The sequence below is a fragment of the Urocitellus parryii genome, chromosome 5 (assembly GCF_045843805.1).
Source record: "Urocitellus parryii isolate mUroPar1 chromosome 5, mUroPar1.hap1, whole genome shotgun sequence".
In the NCBI taxonomy this organism is placed as follows: Eukaryota; Metazoa; Chordata; class Mammalia; order Rodentia; family Sciuridae; genus Urocitellus; species Urocitellus parryii.
Genome location: NC_135535.1, coordinates 66,069,300 through 66,096,756, shown reverse-complemented (window position 1 = coordinate 66,096,756; position 27,457 = coordinate 66,069,300). Strand labels below are relative to the sequence as shown.

Here is a 27,457-nt window from a genome sequence, read left to right as displayed (position 1 = left end):
GGCCATGAGCCCCTCCGCGACTCGGCGCTGAGCCCACATACGGCCCCGCGCCCCAGGACTGCCGCCGGCTCCTGGCTTCCAGAATCCCCCTCAGGTGGGTTTCCTATTCCCCCGCCGTTGGCCGCGGGGCTCCCCAGCGCCCAGAAGCGGGGACTCTCCTCTCCTCTACCTTTCCCCAGCGGCTGGGGAGGGTCGAAGGGTAGGGAGGGGGCGGGGGCCGAGCAGGGGATCTGACTGCGATGGGAAGCCCGACTGAAGGGGGGTGCGTTCGGGGCGGGGACAACTGACTGTCATAGGGAACCGCGCCCCCCCTCCATACATCCACCTCGGGCAACCCGCCACCCCCACCCCTCACCCCAAAGACAGACTGACAGACAGACAGACAGACACACACACACACACACACACACACACACACACACATGCGCGCCTGTGCCTACATAAGAACTGGAGACACCCCAGGTGAGTACTCAGGCTGGGCCCCTCCCCTTGTATACCCACCACCCTGGAGATTTTCTGGCCCAGGTTTAGCTCCTGGGAGGGAGAGCCCAGGATACCCTTGATCAGGAGAGGAGCTCCTGACCCTAGGTTTAGCCTATGGGGGAGAGTTTTATCTCCAGGATAGGGTAGACATTACTGTCCCAGAGTGACCCCACATCTGGAGGGAACTCCTGTGCCTGCCTTGGGAGCATCAAGACTTCCCTCTCACCCTTCAGTGACTATCTGGGGTCTCCTCTAGCCTATTCCCTGGGAGAGCATTCTCTTGGCCTCAGCTGACCCCCCAAGCCTCTATTTGGAGGAGCCTTGTCCTGGGACAGGTCCCTTAGCCAGACACTTCTCGTCTTGAACACTAGGGAAGTCTTCTGCCCCAGGAGCACTGACCTCTGGAGATGGGGATTCTGGATAGACACAGTTGGAGGGGCACCATGTGCACTCTTCTCTCAGGACAATAACAGACTCTGTCTTTTCCCTGTCCTCCCCCCCCAGGATCCCCTAGACAAGGATGGAACTGAAAGCCGAGGAGGAGGAGGTGGGTGGCGTCCAGCCGGTGAGCATCCAGGCCTTCGCCAGCAGCTCGACGCTGCACGGTCTGGCCCACATCTTCTCCTACGAGCGGCTGTCCCTGAAGCGGGCACTGTGGGCCCTGTGCTTCCTGGGCTCACTGGCTGTGCTGCTGTGTGTGTGCACCGAGCGTGTGCAGTACTACTTCCACTACCACCACGTCACCAAGCTCGACGAGGTGGCTGCCTCCCAGCTCACCTTCCCTGCCGTCACGCTGTGCAACCTCAATGAGTTCCGCTTTAGCCAAGTCTCCAAAAATGACCTGTACCATGCTGGGGAGCTGCTGGCCCTGCTCAACAACAGGTGGGTGGCTCCCACCCACCCTTGTGCCCTGCTTATGAACATGGGGTTTCTGAATGGACAGCTGGAAGGGCCCCATATGTACTCTTTTTTTATATATATATTGGGGATTGGACCGAAGGATGCTTTACCACTGAGCTATATTCCCAATCCTTTTTATTTTTTATTTGAGACAGGGTCTTGCTAAATTGCTAAGGCTGGCCTCAAACTTGAGATTCTTCTGTTTTAGCCTCCTGAGTCTCTTGGATTGCAGATGTGTGCCACCATACCCAGCCCCATATGTATTCTTATCTCGGGACAGCGGCAGGTTCATCTCTTAGTCAGGGTGCTTGCCTCTCTACCCTACCACAGAACCAGCCAACCCAGCCCTCTAGACATCCCTCAAACCTGCCACTCATAGAAGAGAAGTTGGGGCACTGCTGAGCACCTAATTAAGGCACCTAATCTCTGATTCCAGCATAGTCCAAAACAGTGCTACCATTACCCAGCCTGAGTTAACACTGGTACTCTCTGGAGTGAACTTTGCCCTCCCTCCTGCCACTATGTTCTGATCTCCTCATTTAGGGCAGACCACCTTTAAAGGGTAGAGACTATATTATAAAAGCCATGGCTGCCACTTTATCCATGCTTCCTCTCACCCATGTACTGAGATGCCCAGATACTTCTGTCTTCTCAAACTACATGTGGCAGGCCCTCTAGACATGACCAGCTCTCCTTCTTTGCCTATCTATGCCCAGGGCTGATCCCTGGGGCTGGATGCTATCCCCCACAAGTAAGGGATGGGCACTGGTGGTTGTTCTGATCCATGTGCCACTCACCCCCGGGCTCCAGGTATGAGATACCAGACACACAGATGGCCGATGAAAAGCAGCTGGAGATATTGCAGGACAAGGCCAACTTCCGCAGCTTCAAGCCCAAGCCCTTCAACATGCGTGAGTTCTATGACCGAGCAGGACACGACATTAGAGACATGCTGCTCTCCTGCCACTTCCGGGGGGAGGTCTGCAGCGCTGAAGACTTCAAGGTGGTGAGTCCTCTGCTGTGGGGTGTGTGTCAGCCTGGCCTTCAGTGGAGGAGGAGACAGGGAGCAGGCCAGGGCTCTCAATGCTTGCTGCTCTGGGAAAGAAAGTGTGTGTTTTGGGATTTGCTTCTGGAGTACATTTATACCGTGTGAGGGCCTGAGCCACAACCTTGCACCCATTTAGGCAGGAAAGAGAACCTACAGTGAATATCATATACTCACACACACCATGCATGCATACATGGCCAGGCATGGCCCTGAACCCACTATTTACCTTCTGGACCACGGGTGTCAAAGTTAGGAGTAGTGATGGGTAAGTTACAACCTTGTTACTCAAAGTGAGGTCTGATGAGACTGTCACCTGAGAGCTTGAAAGAAATATAGTACCTTGCCACCCAACTTCCCAGACCTACTGAATCAAAATCTGCATTCTAAAAAGGTCCCAAAGTGATGTGAGTATACAGTAAGTTTGAGCATTGTGAAGTATGGGGATTAAGGGAAGCTTCCCTTTAAATAGCCAGACAGGGCCAGGTGAGGTGGCACATGCCTGTATCCCAATGACTAGGGAGGCTGAGGCAGGAGGATTGCAAGTTTAAGGGCAGCCTCAGAAACTTAGTGAGGCAGGCCTTCAGCAACTTAGCAAGGGATTGGGGAGGTAGCTTAGTGATAAAGTACCACTGAGTTCAATTCCTAGTACCAAAAAAGGAAGAAAAGAAATAAGTAATTTTCTCTGTGTCATTCTCACCCTCACCCCAACCCCATATACACATGTGCACACCCACATGCATACACACACACACACACACACACACACACACACACACATGCTGTCCAGTTAGGTGTCCCCTTGCCAGCAAGAGCCACAGAGCCAGAGTCAGAGGTGATCAGGATGCATAGTCATAAACTGGAGGTTCTCTTTGCTTCTGAAAATGGAAATGCCCCACAAATGCTTGCACAGATGTGATGGCCTCAGGTCAGCACCTCAGGTGCTAGAAAACTGACTTTGGCATCTGATGTGCTAGGTTATCCTAGGCAAGTCACATATATTCTTTAGGGTAAAGACCCTCACAGAGAAGCCAGATGTGGGGGTTGCATTTTTGAAATCCCAGCTACTTGAGCAGCTAAAGCAAAAGGATTGCTTGAGCCTAGGAGTTGGAGGCCATCCTGAGAAGTATAATGAAACTCCCAGATCAAAACCAAACAGCTAGCTGGGCACAGTGGTACTCATCTGTAGTCCTAGAAGGAGCTTGAGGAGCTTGAGGAAGGAAGATCGCAGGTTTAAGGCTAGCCTGGGCAATTTAGTGAGACCCTATCTCAGAATAAAAAATAAAAAGGACTGAGGATGTAGTTCAAGAGTAAAGCACCCATGGGTTCAATCCTAAGTACCAAAACATACAAACAAACAAATGGACAAAAAGATACACACGGAAGCTGGAAAGAGGCCAAAGGACCCGGAGGCATCTATGAATAACCATAATCCCAAATGGAAGGACAATGCTTGTAACTCTTCAGAATGCTTTCTAGGCTCTCCCAATCCCTTTGATAAATAACCATATTATCTGTGTTTTACAAATTCACAATCTGAGATACAAAGAGGTAGGATAATTTGCCCAACCTCACTAGCTGATTAATGACAGATTCAGGATTGGAACTCATATCTCATTAAGTACTAGTGCAGTGTGCTTTTCTCATTAGTGTTGCTGAACCTGGAGTTCTCCTGTCCACCTCCAATTCTGGCATTGTTCTTTCAAAACCCAGGGTTGGGGCTGAGGTTGTGGCTCAGTGGTAGAGCACTTGCCTTGCACATGTGAAGCACTGGGTTCGATCCTTAGCACCACATAAAATAAATAAATAACTAAAACAAAGGTACTGTGTCCATGTTCAACTAAAAAAAAAATTAAAAAAAAAAAAAACAGTCTCCCCAGGATCCCCTGCTCTCATGCCTCCTCCTAATTCTCCATTCTCAGATCTTCCCCTTTCTCCCAACCCATTTCCTCCCCCACTTCCTTGCTTCCTTCTAGCATTAAGGAAACATAGGATGCATATGTTTATGTAAAAAGGTTAGAGCCATGGTCATGTGTAGTGTTTCCTGGTGAGGTTACACAGGCTTCCCACTCTCTTTTTTTGTTTGTTTGGTACTAGGATTTTAACCCAGGGGCACTCAACCACTGAGCCACATCCCCAGCCTTTTTTATTTTTTCTTTTGAGACAGTGTCTCTCTAAATTGCTCAAGGCCAGGTTAAATTGCTGAGGCTGGCTTTGAACTTGCAATCCTCCTGCTTCAGCCCCAGAGTGGCTGGGATTATGTGTGTGCACTGCACCTGGCACTTCCCAATCTCTTTAAGTCCTGTTCTGCAGACCAATTTCATGGGCCTTTGTCAGTCCTGTTGGACAAGGGCTATATGACCACACTCCTTGTTAAGCCAAGCTGAAAGGGAACTTAGCCCAGGTACAAGAGCACTTCCTTCTCTCTTTTCCTTCTTCATAACAGGAGAGTCCTAGATTTCCCAGAGCTTCAGACCAGAGGGTTTCTAAGCTCACAAACTTTGTTACAAGAACCCTAGAACTGGACTGGGGTTATGGCTCAGCAGTAGAGCACTCGCCTCGCACGTGCAAGGCCCTGGGTTTGACCCTCAGCACCAATGAAATAAACAAATAAAATAAAAAGTTGAAAGAAAGAAAGAAAGAAAGAAAGAAAGAAACCTAGAACTATAGGTGAAGGTGGAAGCAAAATCCAGAATCCTACCCTTCTCCATCCAACACACCCAACATACAACAGAAGGGACTACCAGGAAAGAAAAAACCTATCAGCAGGATGGTTTATAATGTTGGATATAGGAGGGAAGTGCTTGACTAGACTTGGGAAGGTGTTAAGGTATAAAGTTGGAATACTGTTAATCCAGAGAAAGTATTCAGTTGAATATCCATTTGTCTGTCTTGTCCAGAAAAATTCCAAGTGGCAATGCTAAGATGTTTGGTTCATAGTAATGGAGATACTAAACTGTAATTGGTCCATGTTGTCTGAGGGGGAAAATTCCAAGCAGTCAGATGGAGATATGATTGGTTCACAGAGTCCTGTAGCAATCTGAGTTCTTCCTTCTCCTGAGGAAAAACCCCTACAGGGTAGCGCTCTGCAGGTCCAACTGTGGCACTTGTTGATTCTGGGTTGTGAGGGAAGATCACGTTTTTTGTTTCTCAGTCCATGTATCAAAGACCTAACCCTGGTCTGGCTGGACCCCAAATCCTCAGCCTATCCTTCTACCCTTTCTGGTTGCTCTCAATGCCAGCCCTTTTCTATGTCAAGAGTTCTACCACTTCTGCTTGAATGGATATTTCTACACAAACAGGAGTCTGGTTTTGAGTACCTGTCTAACATCCCTGAGGTGAGAAGGGACTGACAAGCCTTCTTCTCTGGATCCCCAATCCTAAGGGATTCACATATTCTTTGCTTTGTGTTCCACCCTCTCTCCTCTCCTTGGTCTCATAATTAGCATGTTTCCTCATTCATGCCATTCTCTGCCAGGCCCAGATATCGGGATGTGAATCTAGCCTCTGGATAAATGTGGCACTGGCAGAAATCATCTGATTATAGGGTCAGAGTTTAGAGGAGACTGTCTTGGCATCTTCTGCAGCCTTAATAGCAGAGGGCCTTAACTGGGGGTCCCTTGTTCAAAATGTTTTCAAAATACAGTATGCATGGGCACATGCAGACTCTTCTGTGATGTTTCCAAGGGCAACACTCACCCAAACAGTAAGAACTTGCTCCAGGAGAATGTTTTGAGAGATAATAGAGGATATCTTCTCTGGTCCCCAAAGACCCCAGCTTCCTTGATGAGAATCTGTAGTAACATTTTCCCAGATTTGCTTTGAAATCCAGCTCAATCTCAGGGAATAGGGGTCACAGACTGTTGGACCAGTGTCCATCCCCCAGGTGTGGTTAATTGTGGGGAACCTGAGCTAAATCTGGGAGAAATGAGTTGGAAATCCTTTGTGAATGAGGGGATAGAGGGAAGTAGGGGAAGTATCCCCAAGAAATCCCTTTGGGTGGGCCTCAGTAGCTCCCTCCTGAGCTACCAAAAGAGCCAGAAAGCCCAACCACAAGGACCCCTCTTTCTGGGCCACCTCCTTTTCTTCCCAGTGGGGTGTCTGGTTGCCAGGGCAACAGGGTCTGAGGCTCCTTTCCCACCTTGAGGCTAGCCAGGCCAATGCAAGGCAGGGGTCCTATGGAGGGGGGCCAGGGGCGCAGATGTCTGCTGGTGTATGGGCGGGGGCTGGGGAGTGAGCACAGTCGCAGCTGGTGCCAGCCTCCAGCTGCACCTTATCTGTCCCTGGCAGTGGGAGCAGTGATGTGGCTGGAATGCTGAGCAGCATGGAGGGGAGGGGGCTGGCAGATGGTTGCCCAGTCTGCCCTATGCCACCCCCCTCCTTCCAGCTGAGACCCAGAGATTTTGCCTGGGTTGCAGAGATGATGAGAGAAGCAGGACTGCATGTCTGGACCTTGAAAGAGGACTAGGAGGGTAATCAGTGCAAATTGTCAGGACCGGGGGTATTGTAAGAACTGCAATCTTTTTAAAAGGGCATGGAACTGGGGGACAAGAATCCAGAGGGGACAGAGGAGTACCCCAGGACCCTGGAGTGAGGGGCATAATCTTCCAGAGAAAATGTGGAATAAAGGGGGTGGATGCAGGGGGCGGGGGCAGGAATCTCCTGGAGCACCTAAAGAGGGAAGATACTGACACAAGAGGCTATGTGGTTGGGTGATCTTAGGGTCCTGTAGGGAAAGAGAAAGGTCATCAATAAGGTAATCAGAGCCAGGGATGTCAGGGCCCAGGGCTGTGCCCTTCATTGACACTCCTCACCCCCATTCCTACCCCCATATTAGCTCAGACCAAGATTCAAGAAGGCCCAACCTTATTACCCGGTCCTGTTCTCTCTTGCTAAGCAGAGGGTGTAGGAGCTGTGGAGGGGAAAGGCTACTGTTGGACTGCAGTGCAGAGAGGAGGACCTGACTACCCTACCCATGGGTGTGGTGGTTTTCAAGGGGGTGATTTGGGAGGGGAAGATGTGCAGAGGCTCAAGTGGAGGAGAGGTGCTCTGCCCTAGGAGTTGCGGATACTAATTCCCTCCTGCCCTATCCTTCCCATCTCTCTCTCCTCCCTGGGAAGTGCCTGAAGTGAATAGAAGGGGTTGGAGAAGAGCTGAGCAGAGCCAGTTGCAGGAATCCAGGGACCCTGGGCTGGTGTCTCTTTCTTTTTCCTACACAGATTTCCACAAACATCCTTTAGGTAACTTAGTTTCCTCTTCTTTCTCCCCTCCTCCTGCTTCCCCACCCCAGCCAGTTCTTTTAGACTGCTATCAGCTAAGAGGCTACTCTAAGCTAATTGATCTCTTGGCTGTTGGCTAAAGTAATAGAGAATTGATGTAAGTAAGTAAGTGTCTCTGGAGGCAGAGACGGAAGTGGAGGGCTCCGGAGGGAAGTGATTCTGGCTGCCTAGCCAGAGGACAACTCACTTTTTAGGTGTGACTACTATACCCCAGTGTGTCCAAGAGGCAGAGGGGAGGCTGCAGAGAAGTCAGGAACATTCTGCTGTGGGTGGAGTTTGCTTCTGAGTGTGCTTCAACTTTTTGGAAAGCAATTGCAATTCTGGGGGGAATGTGAGGGAGAGTGAAGATTCCTGTGAGGAGCTGGGATTGTGGGAGTGTCAAGCTGCACACGATTCGTTCCTATGATGGACAGGGCCATTTCTAAGTGCCAGGTTCTATGGTGGGGTGTGGTGGTGACAGGCAGACCCAACCTCTACTCTCAGGGACTTAGAAATATTCAGGTGGAATCCATCCAATTTCCCCAGCCACTCTCAGCTACTCAGACAATTCCAGCGTTAAAGAATATGCTGGAAGCTGAATTGTGAGGGCGCATGCCTGTAGTGTCAGTGACTTGGGAGGCTGAGGCAGGAGGATTTGCAAGTGCAAGGACAGCCTAGGCCACTTAGTGAGACCCTGTCTCAAAATAAAAAGTAAGGGGTTGCAGTTTTGGCTCAGTGGTAAAGTGCTTGCCTAGCATGTGTGAGGCACTGTGTTCAATCCTCAGCAACACTAAAAATACATAAAATAAAGGTATTTTATCCATCTACAACCAAAAAAAATTTTTTAAGTAAAATAGGGGTCTGGGGTTGTGGCTCAGTGGTAGCCTAGCACATGTGAGGCACTGGGTTCCATCCCCAGCACCACATAACAATAAATAAATAAACAAAATAAAAGTACTGTGTTCATTAAGAAAATGATGAAAATGAAAAATAAAAAGGGCTGGGAGTATAGCTCAGTGATAAAGTGCCCCTGGGTTCAATCCCTGGTACCATGAAAAAATAAATAAAACTGCCCATGCCTGCCCCACTCTGCCCTTCCCAAACAATGAACCAGCCAATTCTCTCCAGCAAGGCAGGATCATTTTCCTGCCTTTGAACAGACCCTTCGGGCATAAATCTTCCCTCTTTTTTCTGAGTGTGGCTGCTCCAGAAGTTTCTATCCTCTGATAGAGGACTTTCCCAGTCAGGACCTTTGGGGAAGCATTCCAAGAGACTGGGAGGGAGACAGCAAGAACAAGAAATGAAGCCTACTTAGCTGGAGAATGGGGGTAGACATTAGGAATCCTGGGTTCTACTTTGGGTAGAGTTCCAGGTGACTTCATTTCTCAGCTTCTATACCCAAATTCCTATGAGGAGGAGAGCCTAAGGGAGTTTTTAAAGTATTCTTTGTCCAGGGGCACCCTCTCTTTCAACCTCCAGGAGGGAGAACCTCTAGGGCACTCTGGCCAAGCCCATCCTAACCAGTATGTATTATGGATGAGCTGTGCCAAATTACCTGAACACATGTATCAGATATCTTCCCCACAGGATATTTAAAAAGTGAGCATTAAACTTCTGTGTTCACTTAGAAAACTGTAAGAACAAGCCAGGTGCAGTGGCATATGCCTATAATCCCAGTGATTCAGGAGAATCTCAAGTTTGAGGCCAACTTCAGCAACTTAGCAAAATCTTTAGCAGCTTAGTGAGACTCTGTCTCAAAATAAATAAATAAATAAGGGTTGGTAATCTAACTTGGTGATAGAGTACCACAGGTTCAATTCCCAGTACCATGGAAATAAAAGAAACTGTGAGAACAGAGACTCTGCTGCTCCAGGCTCTCCATACCCACTCTAGGGGGAAAGGAAGGGCAAGCTGTGATCTCTTGGAGATTCTATGAGTTTTTGGAAAGAATACCCATGCCCACCCCTCTCATCTTCACACCCTCTTTGTGGCTTACAGTCCTGGGACCTGAGGGTAGGGTTTTGTTGCTTAGTGTTTCATATTTTAGTTGGTGTGTTATATCAGTGTGCCAGGCTAGGAAGTCTTCTGGGGGAAGACTGCTGCAGTGGCCTTGACCATGTACAGCAGCCAATTCAGCCTTCTCAAATCATACTCATTGCATGTGTGCCCCAAGGGAACAAGCACACCTGTGCACCTCCATGTGCATGACTGGGGAAGAACATAGATGTAGACTAGCATGTGAAGTGGATGTATGTGGCTGTACATAGAACATATGCAGCCCTTGGTGCATGGAGCTGTGGGAGAAAGCTTTTGTGCAGACAAACCTCTTGTATGCAGAGCACATACCAGCAAAATTAATCATCTCTTGCAGCCATGCTTTCAAATTTCACAGATTCCCTTTATTTTTGCTACTCATCATTCTGGAAGGTAGGAAGATATTTAATATCTTCATTGGAAAGATAAAGAAACTGAGGCTCAGAGGCATGTTATGTGACTTGTCTAAGACCACGCAGCCAGTATATAACAAAGTGAGGCCTCAACTTCTGATCTTCCAAATCTGAGTTCCCTGTATGTGGATTCAGGAACAGGAATGCATGTGGTGGATGAGGTTGCTCTAGGCTCTCCAGCTGCTCAAGCTGTGTGGCGAGACAGGAAGGGAAAGAAAAATGCAGAGAAAAAGACCCTAGGAATCCCAGTCCCTGGATTGAGTATGCCATGTCTTTGGAGTCCTTTGACTTTTCATTGCACCATCTGGCCAAGTCCCAACCACTGGCTTTTTCCAGGGTGACACCAAGGCAGCCAGGATCTACTGGAGGAAGTTGCACACCCAGGATAGCAGATATCACATTTCGATCATGATCAACATCCCTAAAAGGGCCTGCAATGCTGCCTGGCAACCTCAGTGTGTTGTTCTGGTCAACTTGCTCTCCCCAGTGATTACTGTAAATTTCTCCACTCTTCTCAAACAGCCAGTCTTCCTAGCTTCTCTCTCACACTCAGCAGACAACCTTGCTTTCTACTTTGCTGAGCAAACAGAAGCCTCAGACATGATCTCCTTCTTCCTCTGGGTACCAGTGCCTACAAGGGAACATGCATCTTATCTAAGATAAAATCATCCTACTCTTTTCTGATCTCCTCTGCCTTTTTAGAAACTTTATCCAACTGATTCTGCCTCTCCATCCTCTACAGACAGACCCTCCTTCTCAAGTGAAACCATCCCATCAACAATGAAACATGATTAAGATACTCCCACTTAAAAATAGATGCCTAAGTCAAGTGTAATGGCACACCTGGAGTCTCAGCCATTTGGGAGACTGAGGCAGGAGAATCACCTGAACCTAGGAGGATGAGACCAGCTTGGGAATGCAGCAAGACTCCATCTCAAACAAACAAAAGCTTCAACAACAGCTACCACTTATTGGGCACTTACTATGTATTAGGCTTTGGGCTAAGATTAAAACTCAAACTCATAGGGCTTTCAACTGCCCTCTCTCTCTGCTTCCCATCACAAAGTTCTAAAAAGTGATGTGTATGGTCATGGTCCCATTTCCTAATCTCCAACTCACTTTCTGATCTATTCCAGGCTGCCTTTTCACCCACCATTCCTCCTAAATGGTTCTATCTAAGGCCATTAGTGTTTTATCCTTGATCTTTAATAGCATTTGAAATAGTTGACACCACCCTCTTTTTGAACTACTCTTTTGACAACCAACTTTGATTTTCCTCTTACGTAGAGTCATTCCTCTGTCTCTTTGCCAATTAAGTGTTGTCTCTATTCAAGGCTCAGCCTCAAGTTTTCTTCTTCTTTCAAATCATAGAGGTTCCAGGTGTAGTGGTTCATGCCTATAATCTCAGCAACTCAGGAGGCTGAGGCAGGAAGATCACAAATTTGACGCCATCCTCAGCAACTTAGCAAGGCCCTCAGAAACTTAGTGAAACCCTGTCTACGTGGCTGTAAAACCAATGTGATACTGCAATCTGTACACGTGGAAAAAAAAGAATTCATACCCCACTTGAATCAAATGTATGATATGTCAAGATCATTGTAATGTTTTGAGCAACTAATAATAATAATAATAAAAGAAACCCTGTCTAAAAAGAAAAGAAAAGAAAAAAGAAAATTAAAAGGACTGGGGATGTATCTCAGTAGTAAAGTCCTGGGTTAGATTTCCAGTACCAAAATGATGATGAGGAGGATAATGATGAATTTGATGATGATGATAAATCAATGTAAAAGTACAGCCTGAAGAATTTTTACACTAGTATATCTTACAATGTAACATCTACAAATTATGTTGGTGTGTATTTACATTCATGCCAGAAAGTTCCTTCAGGCCCTTTCCTAGTCAATACCAACCCACAAGAATTAGCCACTATTCTATCAGGATAGATGTTTCACTTATTCTTGAGCTTCTTGGAGTATATGTATCTCCATCCAATATCTACTCTTTTAAATTTTTTTTTTAGTTGTAGTTGGACACAATTTATTTATTTATTTATTTATTTTGTGGTGCTGAGGATTGAACCCAGTGCCTTGCATGTGCTAGACGAGTGCTCTACTGCTCAGCCACAACCCCAGACCTCCAGTATCTACTCTTTTGTGTGTCTGTTTTTGCTCATCATTATGCCTGAGATTTAGTCATGTTGTGTGTAGCAAAAATTGGCTCTTTTTAAACACTGTGTAATATCTCATTATATGTATACCCCACAATTTATTTATGCATTCTATAGTTTGGGTTGTTAGCAGTTTGGGGCTGTTATTAATGAAGCTATTGTGAACACACTTGTTTATGTTTTTTGGTTGACATATACACTCACTTCTTTTGGCTGTAGAACTGGTTAAGTTATAAGCTATGATTCTATTTAGCTTTAGTGGATGTTGCCAAATAAGTCCTTTTTTCTATTTTTTAAAAACTTTTTATTCTATTCTTGGGCAGTCTCATCTTCACTCATGACTCCAATTATCTTTTACATACTGACAACTGCCAAATATATGTCTCAGTCCAATTCTCCCTTCCTAGCATCAGCCCCAATGGCCAATTTTCCACTTAATCTCTCTATTTGGATGTCCTCAAGGTTTCTCAAAACCAGCATGTGCAAAACTAAACTTGTCTTCTTATCTCTCAAACAGGTCCTTTATCTTGTCCCTGATCAGTCTAGTAAGCCACCTCACTGTTTCAGGTACATAAACTCCAACTCTCTGTGTCTCCCTTACTTGCCTTGGTAGGACATGCCAAGTCTTGACAAGATCTGACAGTTTTGCCTCCTAAATATCTCCCCTCTGCCACTCTGTTCCACACCACCCCTCAAATCCATCTCACTGGACCCCTGCAATAGTTTCCTAACGAGTCTTCAGCAGCCCCTCTGGCTCTTCTACTCAGCTGCCAGAACTGTCTTTTTAAAACACAGCTTTGATTGTTTGATAGCTCCATAGGGAGGTCCTCCATTGTTATTGGACCAGAATCCTTACCTTAAAGACCTGGATGATCTGAGTGCTGCCTGCTTCAACCCAATTCTCCAGATACACTTGCCTCCTCTCAGCTATCTTTTCCTGAGACCTTTGTACACATTCCATTTTCCTTTTGGAACCTCCGGCCCCTTCTTTATTCTTTAGCTTGCAATTCAAATATCACTCTTAGAGAAGTTTTCCTTGATTTCCGCAGTCTGGGTCAGGTCCCTCTATTCTTTGCCTCATTGAATTACATAATTATATTTATTGTATTTATCATAGTTTTCAATTAAATATTTATATTTGTGACTTTTAAAACTGATATCTCTCTCATTAGACAGTGAGCTCCATGAAGGCAGGATGTGGGCCCATTATATCAATGAGTAAATGAAGAAGGAAGGAATTTAGAGAGAGATGACCTAATTCTAATATTAAGCCCATTACTTGTTGTCATGAGACTTGAACTGGTTTCTGTGGCTCAGCTTCCTTACTTGTCCAAAAGTTATGAAGTTACTCAACCAACTTCTTTGGTAGATTGTATAAGGATCTATACAATCTACCAATCTTCCATTCTGGTGAAGCCCCAAGAAATGTCAGTTGAATACTCTGAAACACTGCACAGATCAGAAAGAAGCTGGGTATGGTGGCATATGCCTGTAATTTCAGTGGCTCAGGAGGCTGAGGCAGGAGGATCACAAGTTTAGAGCCAGCCTCAGCAATTTAGTGAGACTCTGTCTCAAAATAAAAAGGGCTGGGCTGGGGCTGTAGTTCAGTGGCAGAGCACTTGCCTAGCATGTGTGAGGCACTGGGTTCAAGCCTCAGCACCACATAAAAATAAATAAAATAAAGGCATTCTGTCCATCTACAACTACAAAAATACTAAAAACATAAAAATAAAAAGGGCTAGTGGGGGCTGGGGTCATGACTTAGTGGTGGGTGCTTGCCTAGAATGTATGAAGCACTGGGTTCAATTCTCAGCACTGCTTATCAATAAATAAAATAAAAGTCCATCAACAACTAAATAAATATAGAAAAAAATATATAATAAGGGCTGGGGATGTGGCTTAGTGGTTAAGTGCCCCTGGGTTTAATCTCCAATATATATATATGTTGGGGCCTCACCAGAAGAAAGACCAGACAGACACAGTTCAGCCTCCAAGGGCTGTGAGTTTGTATGACTGTATACCTTTTCCCAACACCAACACCAAGATCTACTATATATATATATATATATATATATATATATAGAGAGAGAGAGAGAGAGAGAGAGAGAGAGGGGGGGGGGAGGGGGGAGTGGGGAGGGAAAGAAATTCAGAAAAAGACATAGTAATTCAGAAACCACTTAGTTGTCATTCATAGCTGAAGAGTACTGATAAGGAGTGATATAGGGAAAGGACACAACCTTGGAAAGAGAGTTCAGAATTGAGTGTAGCTCTCTGTGTGTGTATGTGGGTGGGTGGGTGTGCTCGTGCACAACTGAGCACCTCTCCTGGGGCCCTTTGTGTTGCCTGGGGTTTGGGTATGCCCCCTGACAATTTCCTCACCTCTCCTTTCCTGTAAAACTTTGGCTTTGTCTCCTTGGTTAATGTTAGGGTGAGACAGAACCTTAGAAGAACAAGAATACCGAGTATGGAGGAGGAAGCAGCTGTGTGTGCAAGTATGCATTTGTGTAGCAATGTGCAGGAGTGTGTGGTGAATCTTCTTGTTGGTGTTGGGAAAAGGTATACAGTTAGACCAAACTCACAGTCCTTGGAGGCTGAACTGTGTCTTTCTGGCCTCCATTCTGGTGAAGCCCCAAGCTGGAAGCTCTCCTGCCTTAGTTTCCTCCCTCTGGAAGTCCAATCTATAGCCACTTCCAGGACATCTCAAGGAAGGGGACAATGCCCTCTAGTGGTCAAGGAACACATGGGCAGCTGCAACCTTCCCAGCCCAAGCCTCAGCCTCCCCCAAAAATCCACTTACACCTGAAACACTTCCTGAGAAGATACAAGGCAGGAAGACTCTGCCCTCTGAGAGCGAAGGTCTGGCAGGCAGGAAGAAAATGCCCACAGAGCAGGAAACAGAAAAGCAGCCCATGAATCCATATAGGAGAAACCTGAGGACAACAGCTGAAGGTGTGTGTGTGTGTGTGTGTGTGTGTGTGTGTGTGTGTGTCTCTTCCTCTCTGCAGTGACTTATCTCTGGTTACTCTGGTGTCCTTGGTCTTTCTCACTTCCTGTTCCTCTGCATGGTCTCTGAGTCTTGATCTTTTACTCTTCATAGGCTCTGCTCTCAAGGAGCTCCTGATCACTATGCATGCCAGATGGGCCCTGAGCAGAACTTGACCCTTCTGTTTATTCCCTTGGCAGGTACTAACTAATCCCTGTAGAGTCAGAGAAGGCTTCTTGGAGGAGGTAACATATAAGCAGGTCTTGAAAAAGGAGTTGGAAGCCAGGTACAGTGCTTTGTGCCTGTAATCCCAAATTCTTGGGAAGCTGAAGCAGGAGAATGGCTTGAGTCCAGTTCAGGGCCCACATGGCAATATATTGAGACCCTTTCTGGATAGGAAAAGAAAGGAAAATAAGTAAAAACTCTCCAGATGGAGTCCAGGGAAGACACGGGACTGAAGATAAGCTTAGTGTGGTCTGGGAAAGGTCATGATGGGTGGATGTGGGCTGAGGTGGAGGGACAGTGGTAGAAAGTAAGGCTGAAGCTTTACTGTCAGCTTTGTAGGTCCACCTGGGGGAGTGAATTTTACCAAGAGGCACTGGGGAGTGAAAGAAGGTCTTTAAGCAAGAGAATAGTCAGAGTCTATTAGTTTAGTCCATAGCATGGACTAAAAACAGGGAGAAACTGTTGAGAGGCAGGGAGGTCACTTAGGAGGCTATTGTTTAGGAAAAAGAGTTTGAGGTCAGTCTGAGAACAGTGTCATAAGACTGGAGAGGGGCCAGACCTCAAGCCTCCTCTTCTGGGGCCTCTGTGTCCCTGGCAACAAAGCTAAGGCCAAAGGTTGCACAATAGTCAATTCTGCTATAACTTGGAAACCTGCCTCCCATCCCCAACTCACTCCAGGGGCCATCTGGCAAATGGGGAAGAGGCTATAAGATAGTTAAGGAATGGGAACTCCCAGGTAGACCTGTCTAGCTCCCACTACTCCTCCTCTGGCCCCGAAGAGGAAGGGTTAATCTGCTGTCTCTCTCTCTCTCTCTCTCTCTCTCTCTCTCTCTCTCTCTCTCTCCCTCTCCCTCCCTCCCTCCCTCCCTCCCTCCCCTTCCCTCAGGTCACCTTCTTGGCCCTGGAGACTAGGCCTGAGGCTCAAGTTCCTCAACCAGTGGCCCTGGGTAATCAGAGCACAGAGGGGCCAGCGGATTGGGGGAATAGGGCACCTCAGAGATAGAGGGATTGGGAATCTGCAAGGCTGAGGGTTTGTAGGTTGTTTCCCAAAACTCCCTACCTGACCCAAGACCTTCTATCTCTGCATTTACCTCAATTTTTTCCATGCACTGGAGAACTCCTGGAACCCCTCTTCTGTATTGTTTTGGGGTGGGCAAGCTGGGAATATAGTGATGATCTGCCAGCAAGCTTTTCAGCTGCAAGAGAGAGGAAACCTTCCTCCAGTGCCGGGAAGTGGCCACAAATGAGTCTGTGGTCAGGGAGAGACTTCTGCTAATGGAACCTGAGTTAGCCCCACAATCCACAAATGGGGTAGGAGAAGGAAAGGGACCTAAGTGCAATTCAGCATGGGGGAGGGGTGCTGGCCTGAAGTAAAGCTGGAGGTCAAGGGATAAAGGGGGTCCAGTACTAGCTGGAGGGAATTTGGGGTTAAGGGGGTGATTACAGGGAAATTGGGGGCTTGGGAATAAGTAAACTGGGATCAGGACAGTGATTGGAAGGTAACTGAGGATCAAAGGATTGATTAGAGAGGAACTGGGGTTTAAGGGTAGATTGAGAGAATAGGGGATCAATGAAATGGGGGGAAATTATGGGTCAAAGGGAATTAGAGAGGAAGTAGAAGCCTGAGAGAATATCTACAGAGCATGAGAAGCTTGGATATTCCAGAGGAGTAACTGGACTTGGGACAATAAGGGAGAGAGCTGGAATTGGAATGGGGAAAGTGAGAGACATGCTGGGGAATAGACTGGAGGGTGAGAGAGCATGCCTGTGTGTCCTGGGGAAGGGTGGGGACTGTTACCAGCTGAGATCATCCTGCAGTGGGAACAAAGGACTGTGCTGGGTCCCACCTCACCTGGGGAGGGGATATCAAGAGCTCCAGCCCTAGGCTTTTCCAGGGTTTCCACTCTGTCTTAACCCTCTAGGTCCTGCTGGAGCCAGTGACAGGAAAGGGGCTGGCGCTCCCCTCCTGTCTATCAGCCTTCCTTTCTCACTGCCATCAATTATTCATTAGCCCTCCCTGGTTGGGCAAGCTGGTCCTCCTCTCCATGCCCCGCCCAGCTTAGCTACACTGCCACAGAGGCCCCAGTGAGAAAGGACAGCCAGCCAGGCAGTGCAGAACAAGCTGAAGGACTAAGTGGCTGGCCCCTACGGACCCTGCCTGGGGTCATATCTCCTTTCCTCTGGCACCTCCCTCTTTCCTTCTGCCAATCCTCTGGTGTCAGAAAGTCCCTGGAGAAGATGCCAATCCAGATCTTCTGCTCTGTGTCATTCTCCTCTGGAGAGGAAGTCCCAGGGTCCTTGGGAGATGTCTGGGGTCCCCATCATCACCACCAGCAACAGCGGAACAGCTCAGAATCCGAAGAGGAGGAAGAGAAGGAAAAGGATGCATCAAGGAAGGAAGCCATCAAGGGGGATTCACCCGTGGATTTGGTGGCCTTTGCCAATAGCTGCACCCTCCATGGTGCCAGTCATGTCTTTGTGGAAGGAGGTCCAGGACCAAGGCAGGCTTTGTGGGCTGTGGCCTTTGTCCTGGCATTGGGTGCCTTCCTGTGCCAGGTAGGGGACCGTGTTGCTTATTACCTCAGCTACCCTCATGTGACTCTGCTAGACGAAGTGGCCACCACGGAGCTGGCCTTCCCAGCCGTCACCCTCTGCAACACCAATGCTGTGCGGCTGTCCCAGCTCAGCTATCCTGACTTGCTCTACCTGGCCCCCATGCTGGGGCTGGATGAAAGTGATGATCCTGGGGTGCCCCTTGCTCCACCTGGGCCAGAGGCTTTTTCTGGGGAGCCCTTTAATCTTCACCGTTTCTACAATCGCTCCTGCCACCGGCTGGAGGACATGCTGCTCTATTGCTCCTACCGCGGGGGGCCCTGTGGCCCTCACAACTTCTCCGTGGTGAGTGGGGGTCCATGCCTAGCATAACACCCTGAGATTGTCTGCTATGGCTCTCCTTGACTGTCACCTCCTGGGGCTGAGGCTGGTATCTGTGCAGTGCTCCCATCTGGCCAGAGCTCACTTGGGAGTCCAGGGTCTGGAACTGGAAATATTCCCAGGTCCACACCAGTACTGCTCTTCCTGTTAGAATCTTGAAATATATCTGTCCTTGTCAGTAATTAACTGGTGCCCTGAGGCCCCTGATATTTTCCTGAATATCCTCCAGCCTCACTTGCCCTTCCCCAGATCCCTTTAGGGTCTAGCAGTGCCCAGACCTTGCTCTGTGAGGACAACATTTGATCTGTTGGTGGGTGGCTATATCTAGCTATTTTGATTATCACCCCTGGGCTTATGCTGGGGAAGGAGCCACCTGACCTCTGGAGGTGCAGAAGTGGGTGGTAAGGAGTTGGTAGAGGGGTGGAGGCAGCCCCCATCTCCACCCGCTGAACCACTTGTCAGCATCTTCCTCCTTAATTGCATCCTCACTTGGTCTTCTATGCTTCTATGGAAGCCCATCCTCCACCCACTGTGTGTGTGTGTGTGTGTGTGTGTGTGTGTATGTGTGTGTGTGTGTGTCTGAGAGAGAGAGAGAGAGAGAGAGAGAGAGAGAGAGAGAGAGAGAGAGAGAGGGAGAGAGAGAGATAATAACAGGTCATCTCTAAATTAAACCCCTTCCTCTCAGTTCTAAGTGGCAGGGACCTTCTTCCCAGAAGAAGCCCTCACTGAGAGTTAGCTTCCCCCTTGGACCTCCCACCCAGAAGTCTGGGGCCTTCCCTGATGAGGGACCACCTGCCACACTGCCATTTCTGCCCTCTGACTCTCCAGCCATCTTCCAGTTCTTTCTGACTGAACTCTTCTCTGGCTTCTCCAGGTTACAGATAAGATACCTGGCTTTTCCTCCCCACACCCTTATCCCTGATTCCCACCTCCTCCCTAGTGTAAGAGCAGGTGGGTGCCATCTCATACTATGTAATGACTGAACACACATAGGGACCTTGATGTTTTGGCCACTTGACCTCAGGAAGTCCAGGAGATACAGGACTGGGACAAGAAAAGAGTCAACCTCTCTCCTGGGAGCCCAGAGGTAGAGCAGTCACTTCTTAACCAAAACCACTAGGTGGCAGCAGGAATCCATTGCTCTGTAACCCTGCCCTCTCAGCCAGGCAAGGTTGGGGCTCCCAAGTGACCTCAATCAAGGTATGTGCATGTGTGTCCAGCTAAGAGCTTGTAGCTTCGTGTCACAAGAGCTGGTGGCAGATTTGGGGAATGAGGAGCCCTCATAATTCTCTCTGTGCTTTATCATTAGATCTCACCCACAAAATGGGGGAGAGCAACATGTTCTCTCTTCTGGAAGAGGTGACAGAGGCTATATGAGGAAGGGGCAAAGACTATTTTCTAGTGACCCCCACTAGACCTGCTGCTGGAATCTGGCCTGACACTCTTGTCTCCCCCTTCTCGGGCCTTCTCTGAATCTTTGTGACTCACTTTGTGGACTTTGTCACCATCCAGCAGTAGTAAAAGAACACCCATCCAATTTATGGTAACATTCAGGGAGGCCACTCTACTTTCCACATCTGTGTAATCAGAGGTATGAAAAAGGTTGTAAGGGGATGAGGAGTCAGGAGCTCCCAGGGCTGAGATTTCTTCTAAGGCCCTCATAGCTCTATAAGAGCATTGCCAATATGCCATGCCTTGGGGCTTAGTCCTGAGTGCTGGGTGACCATGGTCCTTAGCATGGTAACTGGGGCTTTCAGGTTCTAATGATAATAAATAGGACAGTGATGGACATAGGGGGCTGATGGCTAGAGGAAACAGAAAAGCTTTGGTTTGGGGGTCTTGGGTTTGGGGGCAGGTCTTGGGGGAGAACAGGATTTCTAATGTCTGGGGTGAAATCCAGAAGAAAAGAAGATCTATCTCAGAAGCCCCAAGGATCTGGCAATGAGAAGATCCTGGTGATGGAGGTGCACATGGCAGAATCCTAATCAGAAAAAAAAATTGCCACTTGATAGTTCAAGTACTACACATTGAAAAGACTTTAATAAAGAGACTGTTTATGGAGCTGTGGGAAGGATTAAGAAAACCAATAAGGGTTGGGGATATAGCTCAGTTGGTAGAGTGCTTGCCTTTCATGCACAAAGCCCTGGGTTCAATCCCCAGCACCACACACACACCCACATGCACAAACATACACAGAGGAAAAGAAAGAAAGAAAACCAATAAGAGGGCTGAGGCAGCTAGCAATAGTGGGAAGTTGTTATCACTTCTAGGCTAAAGGGCCATAAAAGGAAATAGTTCCATCCTTCCTTGCAGGATTTATAGTCGCGGAAGGTCTAAGCCACTGGAAGCATTACAGAGGGGTGAGGGATGGGGAAAGATCAGTACCCCAGTCCTCTCTCCTCCTGCCTTCTTCTTATCCCTTACTTGTGGTTCTCATTGACCAAGCCTAACTGAAGCCCATTCAGGTGGTAAAGGAGCTCAGGCCATGTACCCCACAAAGGTTAGCTTCCCACTGCACATAGCAGGGAAAAGAAGGGTGGAGAATAGATGGCAGAAGGGGACAAATGGAGAATGGGCTACATAGGAGGAACTGTTCCTGGAGGGTGTTGGGATTCCAGCTGGGATGGGGGTTGTTTGGGGACACTCCTCAGTTGGTAGTAGGTACTGGCAGGACTCTCAGATTCTCTATTCTCCCCCCACCAGGTCTTCACACGGTATGGAAAGTGCTACACATTCAACTCGGGTAGAGATGGGCGGCCCCGGCTGAAGACCATGAAGGGTGGGACAGGCAATGGGCTGGAGATCATGCTGGACATCCAGCAGGACGAGTACTTACCTGTATGGGGAGAGACTGGTATGTTGCACCCCTCATACTCCCCATACTTCCTGGCCCCAGCCTCCACTAGGGCTCAGGGCACAGGCTCCTTCCCCTTCCTCCAAGGATCTCACCATCTGTATCTCTGACTTTACCTGACATCCCACACTCACATTTCCCTCGCTCCCCCTTCCTGGCTCAGTTACTCTCCAAGGTAACCAGCCATCCTCTTCCATCAGCGGCCGCCACTCACTCTATAAATAACTCCCTCTCTTCTTGGGCTGCCTGCTTGTCTGGTCTCAGGGGGCCGTGGGGCAAAGAGAGATGGGGAGAAGGGAAAAAAGGGAGGAGGAGAAATGAAGAGTATCTGAAACAGTGACACTTTAGGAAAAAGAATGTGAAACACCAAGATGTATAGCAAACACCAGGTAAGAAAAGAAGCATGTAGGAGGCGGGGGTCATTGCAACAGCATGGAGCTGGTAAACCCAGAAAGCAGCTAGGGGTGGCCTAGGACCCCATAGAGAGCCTACCTACCAAACAGACACTGTGCTTATTCCCAGGAGAGGCAGGATGTCCTCAGCTCTGAAGGGGATAGGAACTCAGAAGCCCTCTCAACTCACATACCCCTCATTCCCATAGACGAGACGTCCTTTGAAGCGGGAATCAAAGTACAGATACACAGTCAGGATGAACCTCCTTTCATCGACCAGCTGGGCTTTGGTGTGGCCCCAGGCTTCCAGACCTTTGTGGCCTGCCAGGAGCAGCGGGTGAGAGGGCCATTGAAGGCTGGTCCTAGGGTGGGGTGTTGAGGGGTCAAGATGGAGTGGTGGGTGGTCAATAATGGGAGGAACAGGTGAGGCAGGACCTTTATGGTAATTGGGCTAGTTAGAAACATGAATGATCTAATGAATGGGTATATTCTACAAACTGCAAAACTTCATGGGCTGCGGAGGGAGAGGGGCAGAACTCCTGAGTTCTGCATCTTGTCAAAGAAGTACAAGGTGACTCAGGGAGAAGTCATCACATTCCCCCAGCTCCCCGGCTCTCCCAGCAGCTCATCTACCTGCCCCCACCCTGGGGCACCTGCAAAGCTGTTACCATGGACTCGGATTTCTTCGACTCCTACAGCATCACTGCCTGCCGCATTGACTGTGAGACACGTTATCTGGTGGAAAACTGCAACTGCCGCATGGTACACATGCCAGGTCAGGCACCAAGTCTTCAAGCACAATCCTGGGGGCTTGCCCCTCACCTGCTCCCCATCTATATCAATCTCTCTAGCCTACTGCATTCTTTACCCTCTAGCTCTTATCTCTCCAATCTCAGTTCCAGCCTTTTCCAAAAAAAGTGGGTGAAAGGGTCTAGGAAGGATGGACTATCATGGAGGGTCATTTCCAGGTCACACTGGGGACTGGCTAATCCTACTGTCCCAACCTATCCATCTTCCACCTTATATGCCACTACCATCTCATGCCCCCTAATCTCCATCCTGCCCACTGTCTTCTCTTCTCTGTAGGGGATGCACCATACTGCACTCCAGAGCAGTATAAGGAGTGTGCAGATCCTGCCCTGGGTGAGTGCCCCTACCCTGGGGTAGTCACAGAAAGGGAAGGAGGTGCTACCAGCCATATGCACAGGGTTTTCAGACCAAACTCCAGAAGCTTCCAGTAACTACTGCACCACGTTGCACCCTTACATGTATCTGATTTTAAAGCTAAGAATAGTATCTTCAGAAACCCCTATGAAAAATAAATGGAGATCACCTGGGAGGGGCCTTTACATTCTTTCATCAGCACTTCAGCTGGTTGACCCTAAAGGGCCCTCATGGAATGACCTATAGGATTTAGAAATATACTCATGCGAAGGCTGGGTGAGGATCAGCACAGAGCAGTCACAAGACCAAGGTGAAGAGCAGATCAGGAAAAGGGGGGTGGGTGGCAGGGTTCCTTTGGGCAGGACCAGGATGTTCATGCTGGGAAACTCAATCAATGCCTCTCACCTGGCTGGGTACAGACTTCCTGGTGGAGAAGGACCAGGAGTACTGCGTATGTGAAATGCCCTGCAACTTGACCCGATATGGCAAGGAGCTGTCCATGGTTAAGATCCCCAGCAAAGCCTCAGCCAAGTACCTGGCCAAGAAGTTCAACAAGTCTGAACAGTACATAGGGTAAGGGATCTACTGTACAGGGAAAGGCTCTTGGGCAGGGACTGTGGAAGGTAAGAATGGGCTTTGATGGGGGACCAGCAGGCAAGAAAGAGCTAAGATAATCTGAGGACGGTCCAAGAGTTATCAGAGTATGAGAGTGAGAGTGTGGAGTGGAGATGGAGGGAAGATCAAGCCAGAATAAGCAATGGAAACACCCCTTTTTCCTCCCTCCTTGTTTTATCCTCTGTATTCATCCTCATTTCTGTAACTAAGATCATATCACACTTGCCAGTACATAGAGCATCTTTTCTTATATGCCATTTAATTTAATCCTCATAATAATTACAAAAGGCAGGTATCTCCATCAGCATCTCATCTTATGGACATGGAAACAGGTTTGGAGAGGGTAACTTGTAAGGTTTCCTAGCTAGTAAAGGGCAGAGATATGACTTAGGTCTTCTCCCCCAATCTTTATGCAGGGAGAACATCCTCGTGTTGGACATTTTCTTTGAAGTCCTCAACTATGAGACCATTGAGCAGAAGAAGGCCTATGAGATTGCAGGGCTCCTGGGTGAGCTGCTCATGATACCTGTCCCCTTCCCATACCACAGGCATGGCGTGGCTCCCTACTACTCAAAGCAGGGTGCTCACTCGTCCCATCCTCAGGTGCTTTCCCCCAAACCCTGTTGTCTTGGTATGTAGTGGGGGAAGGTAGTTGAGCCTTCTCTTAGGGCAAAGTGGAAAAGACAAGCCCGTGGGTATAAGGGAGGGGCAGGGGTGGAGGTGCAAACTATTTCACATGCCTCTGAAATTGATCCAGACACTAAGGGTGTTGGTGTGTTTTTGTAAACAATTCTTTTTCCCGAATAATACCTGTTTATATTAGAAAAGTAGGAAAAGACAGAAAAGCATGGAGAAGAAAATAAAAATCCTGCCAGAATATGGCTTTGTGATCCTTCTGTATGAAGGCTGCCACTCCCTTTGAGAATATGGCTGGCCTGCCCCACTCCAAGCCTTACTGCCCTCACCAAGTCCTGACTCTCTAACCCGGCTTCTACTCCCCTCCTACTCCACCACCCCACCCTGCAGGTGACATCGGGGGTCAGATGGGGCTGTTCATCGGGGCCAGCATCCTCACGGTGCTGGAGCTCTTTGACTACGCCTATGAGGTAAGGGGGCGGGGTAGGGTGGGAGCCAGGCGAGAGGCGGTGTTTCAGCCCGCCCACCCCACCCCACCCCTCGTAGGTTATAAAGCACAAATTGTGCCGAAGAGGGAAGTGCCAGAAGGAGGCCAAGAGGAGCAGTGCAGACAAGGGCGTGGCCCTCAGCCTGGATGACGTCAAAAGACATGTGAGGAGCCAGCAAGGAGGCGCCCTCCAGGCCTTCCCTTCCCCCACAGCCCAGAGCCATCACCCCTCCTTTGCCTCCACAGCACCTGTAGCAACTTATGGCCCTTCCCGTAACCACTTCCTGTTTTGCCCCTTTCCCTAGAACCCGTGCGAGAGCCTCCGGGGCCACCCTGCTGGGATGACTTACGCTGCCAACATCCTACCTCACCATCCGGCCCGAGGCACGTTTGAGGACTTTACCTGCTGAGCGCAGGCCACTCTACCAAACGCCTAGGCGGGGAGGGCTAGGAGAGCAAGGGGCCCCCTAGCTGCCCCCGCATCTGTCCTGGAGACTCACCCACACTTCTGGGGCAGTCCTTTCCTCTTGTCTCTGATGAGGAAGGGTTTTGACTATAGCGTCCTCTCCCTGCCTCTTATCCCATTCTTTTTATTTTAACAAAATTAAACTAATCTAAAAACCTGAGAGAAAGGGGCAAAGGACCTTGGGCTGCCCCCTCTCTGCTCCATGCTGCCTCCCCTAGCTCCCAGCCTAAATTCTTGTCTGTCTGGCTGTCTGTCATCTGAGTGTCTGCCTACATTCTGCTGCCTCCAGTCACCAAAGCCCCCTCCTATTGAGGGGTGGAGGGGATCCTTGGGGTCTGGAATTTGGCCCCAAATCAGAGAATGTACCTTAAGGGGAAGGGCTAGTGGGAGGGCTTCCCCAGCCTTACGAGACCCTCTCAGCCCAGTTATTCCCCCGAAACCCAAGTTTCCAGGCAGGAACTAGAACCCCAGCCTCACTCCCTCACATAATATGGAATCTCTAGCAGGTGGGGGATTCCCCTAAAGAAGTGGAGATGGGGACAAAATGTGGCCCTGGTGCTGTAGGCCACATCCTGATACTTACAAGTTCAACCCCACCCCAAAGCTGCTGGAGAGAAATCCCAAGAGGTAGCCTTCCTCTACATCCCATAGAAGACCTGGCTGGTTAGCTTCCAGCTCAGGGAGAGGGGCACTGGTGCCTGACCTCACTGGTCCCTCTCCCAGAGGCCCTTGCAGAGGGCCACATCCATAAATTTTCTTATGGAACTCTCCCAAGTCCTCTGCCCCAGCTTCATTTGCTTCTTTCAACAACCTCATCTGCATTTTCTATTTCTATATGATACAGACTCTATATTGCTATATCTCTGTATATACTTTCCTCTAACCCTGTCTGTCTTCACCCATTCCCTCTTGTCTCTGAGATCCATCCTCCTACCCAAAGTTCCCCCTTCTGTGTTTATCCCCCCCTCCCCAGTCTTTGAATGCCTTCGCCTGTATAAAGAGTTGGACTCTCTCCCCTGGTGTCTGTACTGTGTACACACATCCCTCTGAGAAGCACAAGGAGACGACACGCGCATTGTAACCTTCGCACTGTCTCGGTGGCGACATAAAGGAAGCTGTGAATCACAAGCTCTGCCTCGTTCTGGCCTCACCCTTTCCCCCCAACCTGGGCACCCTCTGCCCTCCCTGTAGCCTTAACATTCCCTTCCCCTGCTCCACCTATCCCAATGCCCTTTGCTTGACTGACTGTGGCCTCCCCAGGCAAGAGGTTGCTACAGAGGTAGCCTCCACCCAGGGAATGGAGAGCTGGGCTGGATATTAAGCCAACAGTGTCAGACACAGAGGGAGGTGGGGATTGGTGACTCCCACAGCTGGGGCAGTGGATGTCCACAGGTAGAAGCTGAGGTCCTTGGTCAGTGACCCAGTCCTGTTCCCTCACCTTATGCCCAAGCCAATCACCTACATTTTCTGATGAGGCAGGGTTTGGTAGTGGGAGGAAAGAGGCAGGCCTAGAAGAGAATTTGAAAGCTTTGCTCTTCTGTCCCTCCCTACCTTAATGAGAGACAAGTGAGGTAAAGGGCCTGCCCCTACCCCCTCAACCAGGCATTCCTTCTAGGCCAGAGCACCAACCCATTTCCAGGCCTTCTCTGCCCAGTTGTCTCTTGTTCTCCAATCCCAGAACAAGATCTGTGTGCAGGTCACCTATGCATTGGCCTGGAGCTGGAGTGTTTCTTAGAGATTTGACCTGCCCCGAGGGAAGCAGTAGCAAGGCCAAGAAGTGTACACTGGATAGGGGAACAGCAGGCAGGGCTGGGTGACGCATGCCTCTGGTCTAATAAACTGGGTTTCAACCATGTCCTCTTCAGTGTTGTTCTTTTTGTTGAAAGAATTTAGGTATTCCCGTTAAGTGTCTAGACCTGAACTTGGCATGTGGTCACACAATCAGGGGAGGAGTAAGGAGTTTTGAATAGGGAGACAGGCTAATCATCACACCAGGAATGGTTTAAATCACTAAGCAGGGAAAAAGGGAGAGAACCAAAGGCAATTAATTTCCAAAACAGAAGTCCCAATACAAAGGATTCTTTGGAGAGAGGGCAGGGCCAAAATTCAAGATAAGCTGGAACTTAAAATCTGGAAGCAGGTTAGGTTAAAGGTTTAGGTTGAAGTTTCCACCTGAGGTAGTTACTGAGGAATAAGTCCCGCGCTATGAACCAGAAGACTTGTAATTTAGGATTTGCCGTCAGTGCCAATTTATCTGGTACGTCTTTGCCAAGCCACTTATCTCCTTTGAGTTTAGCTTTCCCGTTAGTAAAACGGAATAAACAGTGTGCCCCGCTCCTCACACACCCAGGGTTAAAGAAGTTCGAGAATGAAACGAAAAATAATTAACGCGCCTTGAAAA

General features: G+C 48.7%; 1 protein-coding gene across 4 annotated transcripts; it reads left to right on the top strand.

The window, feature by feature from the left end:
• Positions 1–1,003: 1,003 nt before the first annotated feature.
• Positions 1,004–25,000, top strand: Asic1 (acid sensing ion channel subunit 1). 4 transcript variants are annotated; one of them, XM_026407070.2, is made up of 11 exons: positions 1,004–1,365; positions 2,194–2,389; positions 21,146–21,296; positions 21,898–22,025; positions 22,313–22,463; positions 22,775–22,831; positions 23,272–23,425; positions 23,884–23,975; positions 24,494–24,573; positions 24,650–24,754; positions 24,896–25,000. In XM_026407070.2, the coding sequence occupies exons 1-11, from the start codon at positions 1,004–1,006 to the stop codon at positions 24,998–25,000; spliced, it is 1,581 nt and encodes a 526-aa protein (XP_026262855.1). The 4 variants fall into 4 exon arrangements, with proteins under 4 accessions (XP_026262855.1, XP_026262852.1, XP_026262853.1 ...); XM_026407067.2 differs by having other exon boundaries at positions 23,884–24,098; XM_026407068.1 differs by lacking the exons at positions 1,004–1,365; positions 2,194–2,389 and adding an exon at positions 17,747–18,406.
• Positions 25,001–27,457: the final 2,457 nt, after the last annotated feature.

Bases quoted from the DNA above. Each gene is read 5' to 3' on its own strand.
- Asic1 (XM_026407067.2), top strand. From the start codon at position 1,004: ATGGAACTGAAAGCCGAGGAGGAGGAGGTGGGTGGCGTCCAGCCGGTG. The intron at 2,390-21,145 runs GTGAGTCCTCTG...TCCCCCCACCAG, and splicing joins GCGCTGAAGACTTCAAGGTG to GTCTTCACACGGTATGGAAA. The intron at 23,426-23,883 runs GTAAGGGATCTA...ATCTTTATGCAG, and splicing joins AAGTCTGAACAGTACATAGG to GGAGAACATCCTCGTGTTGG.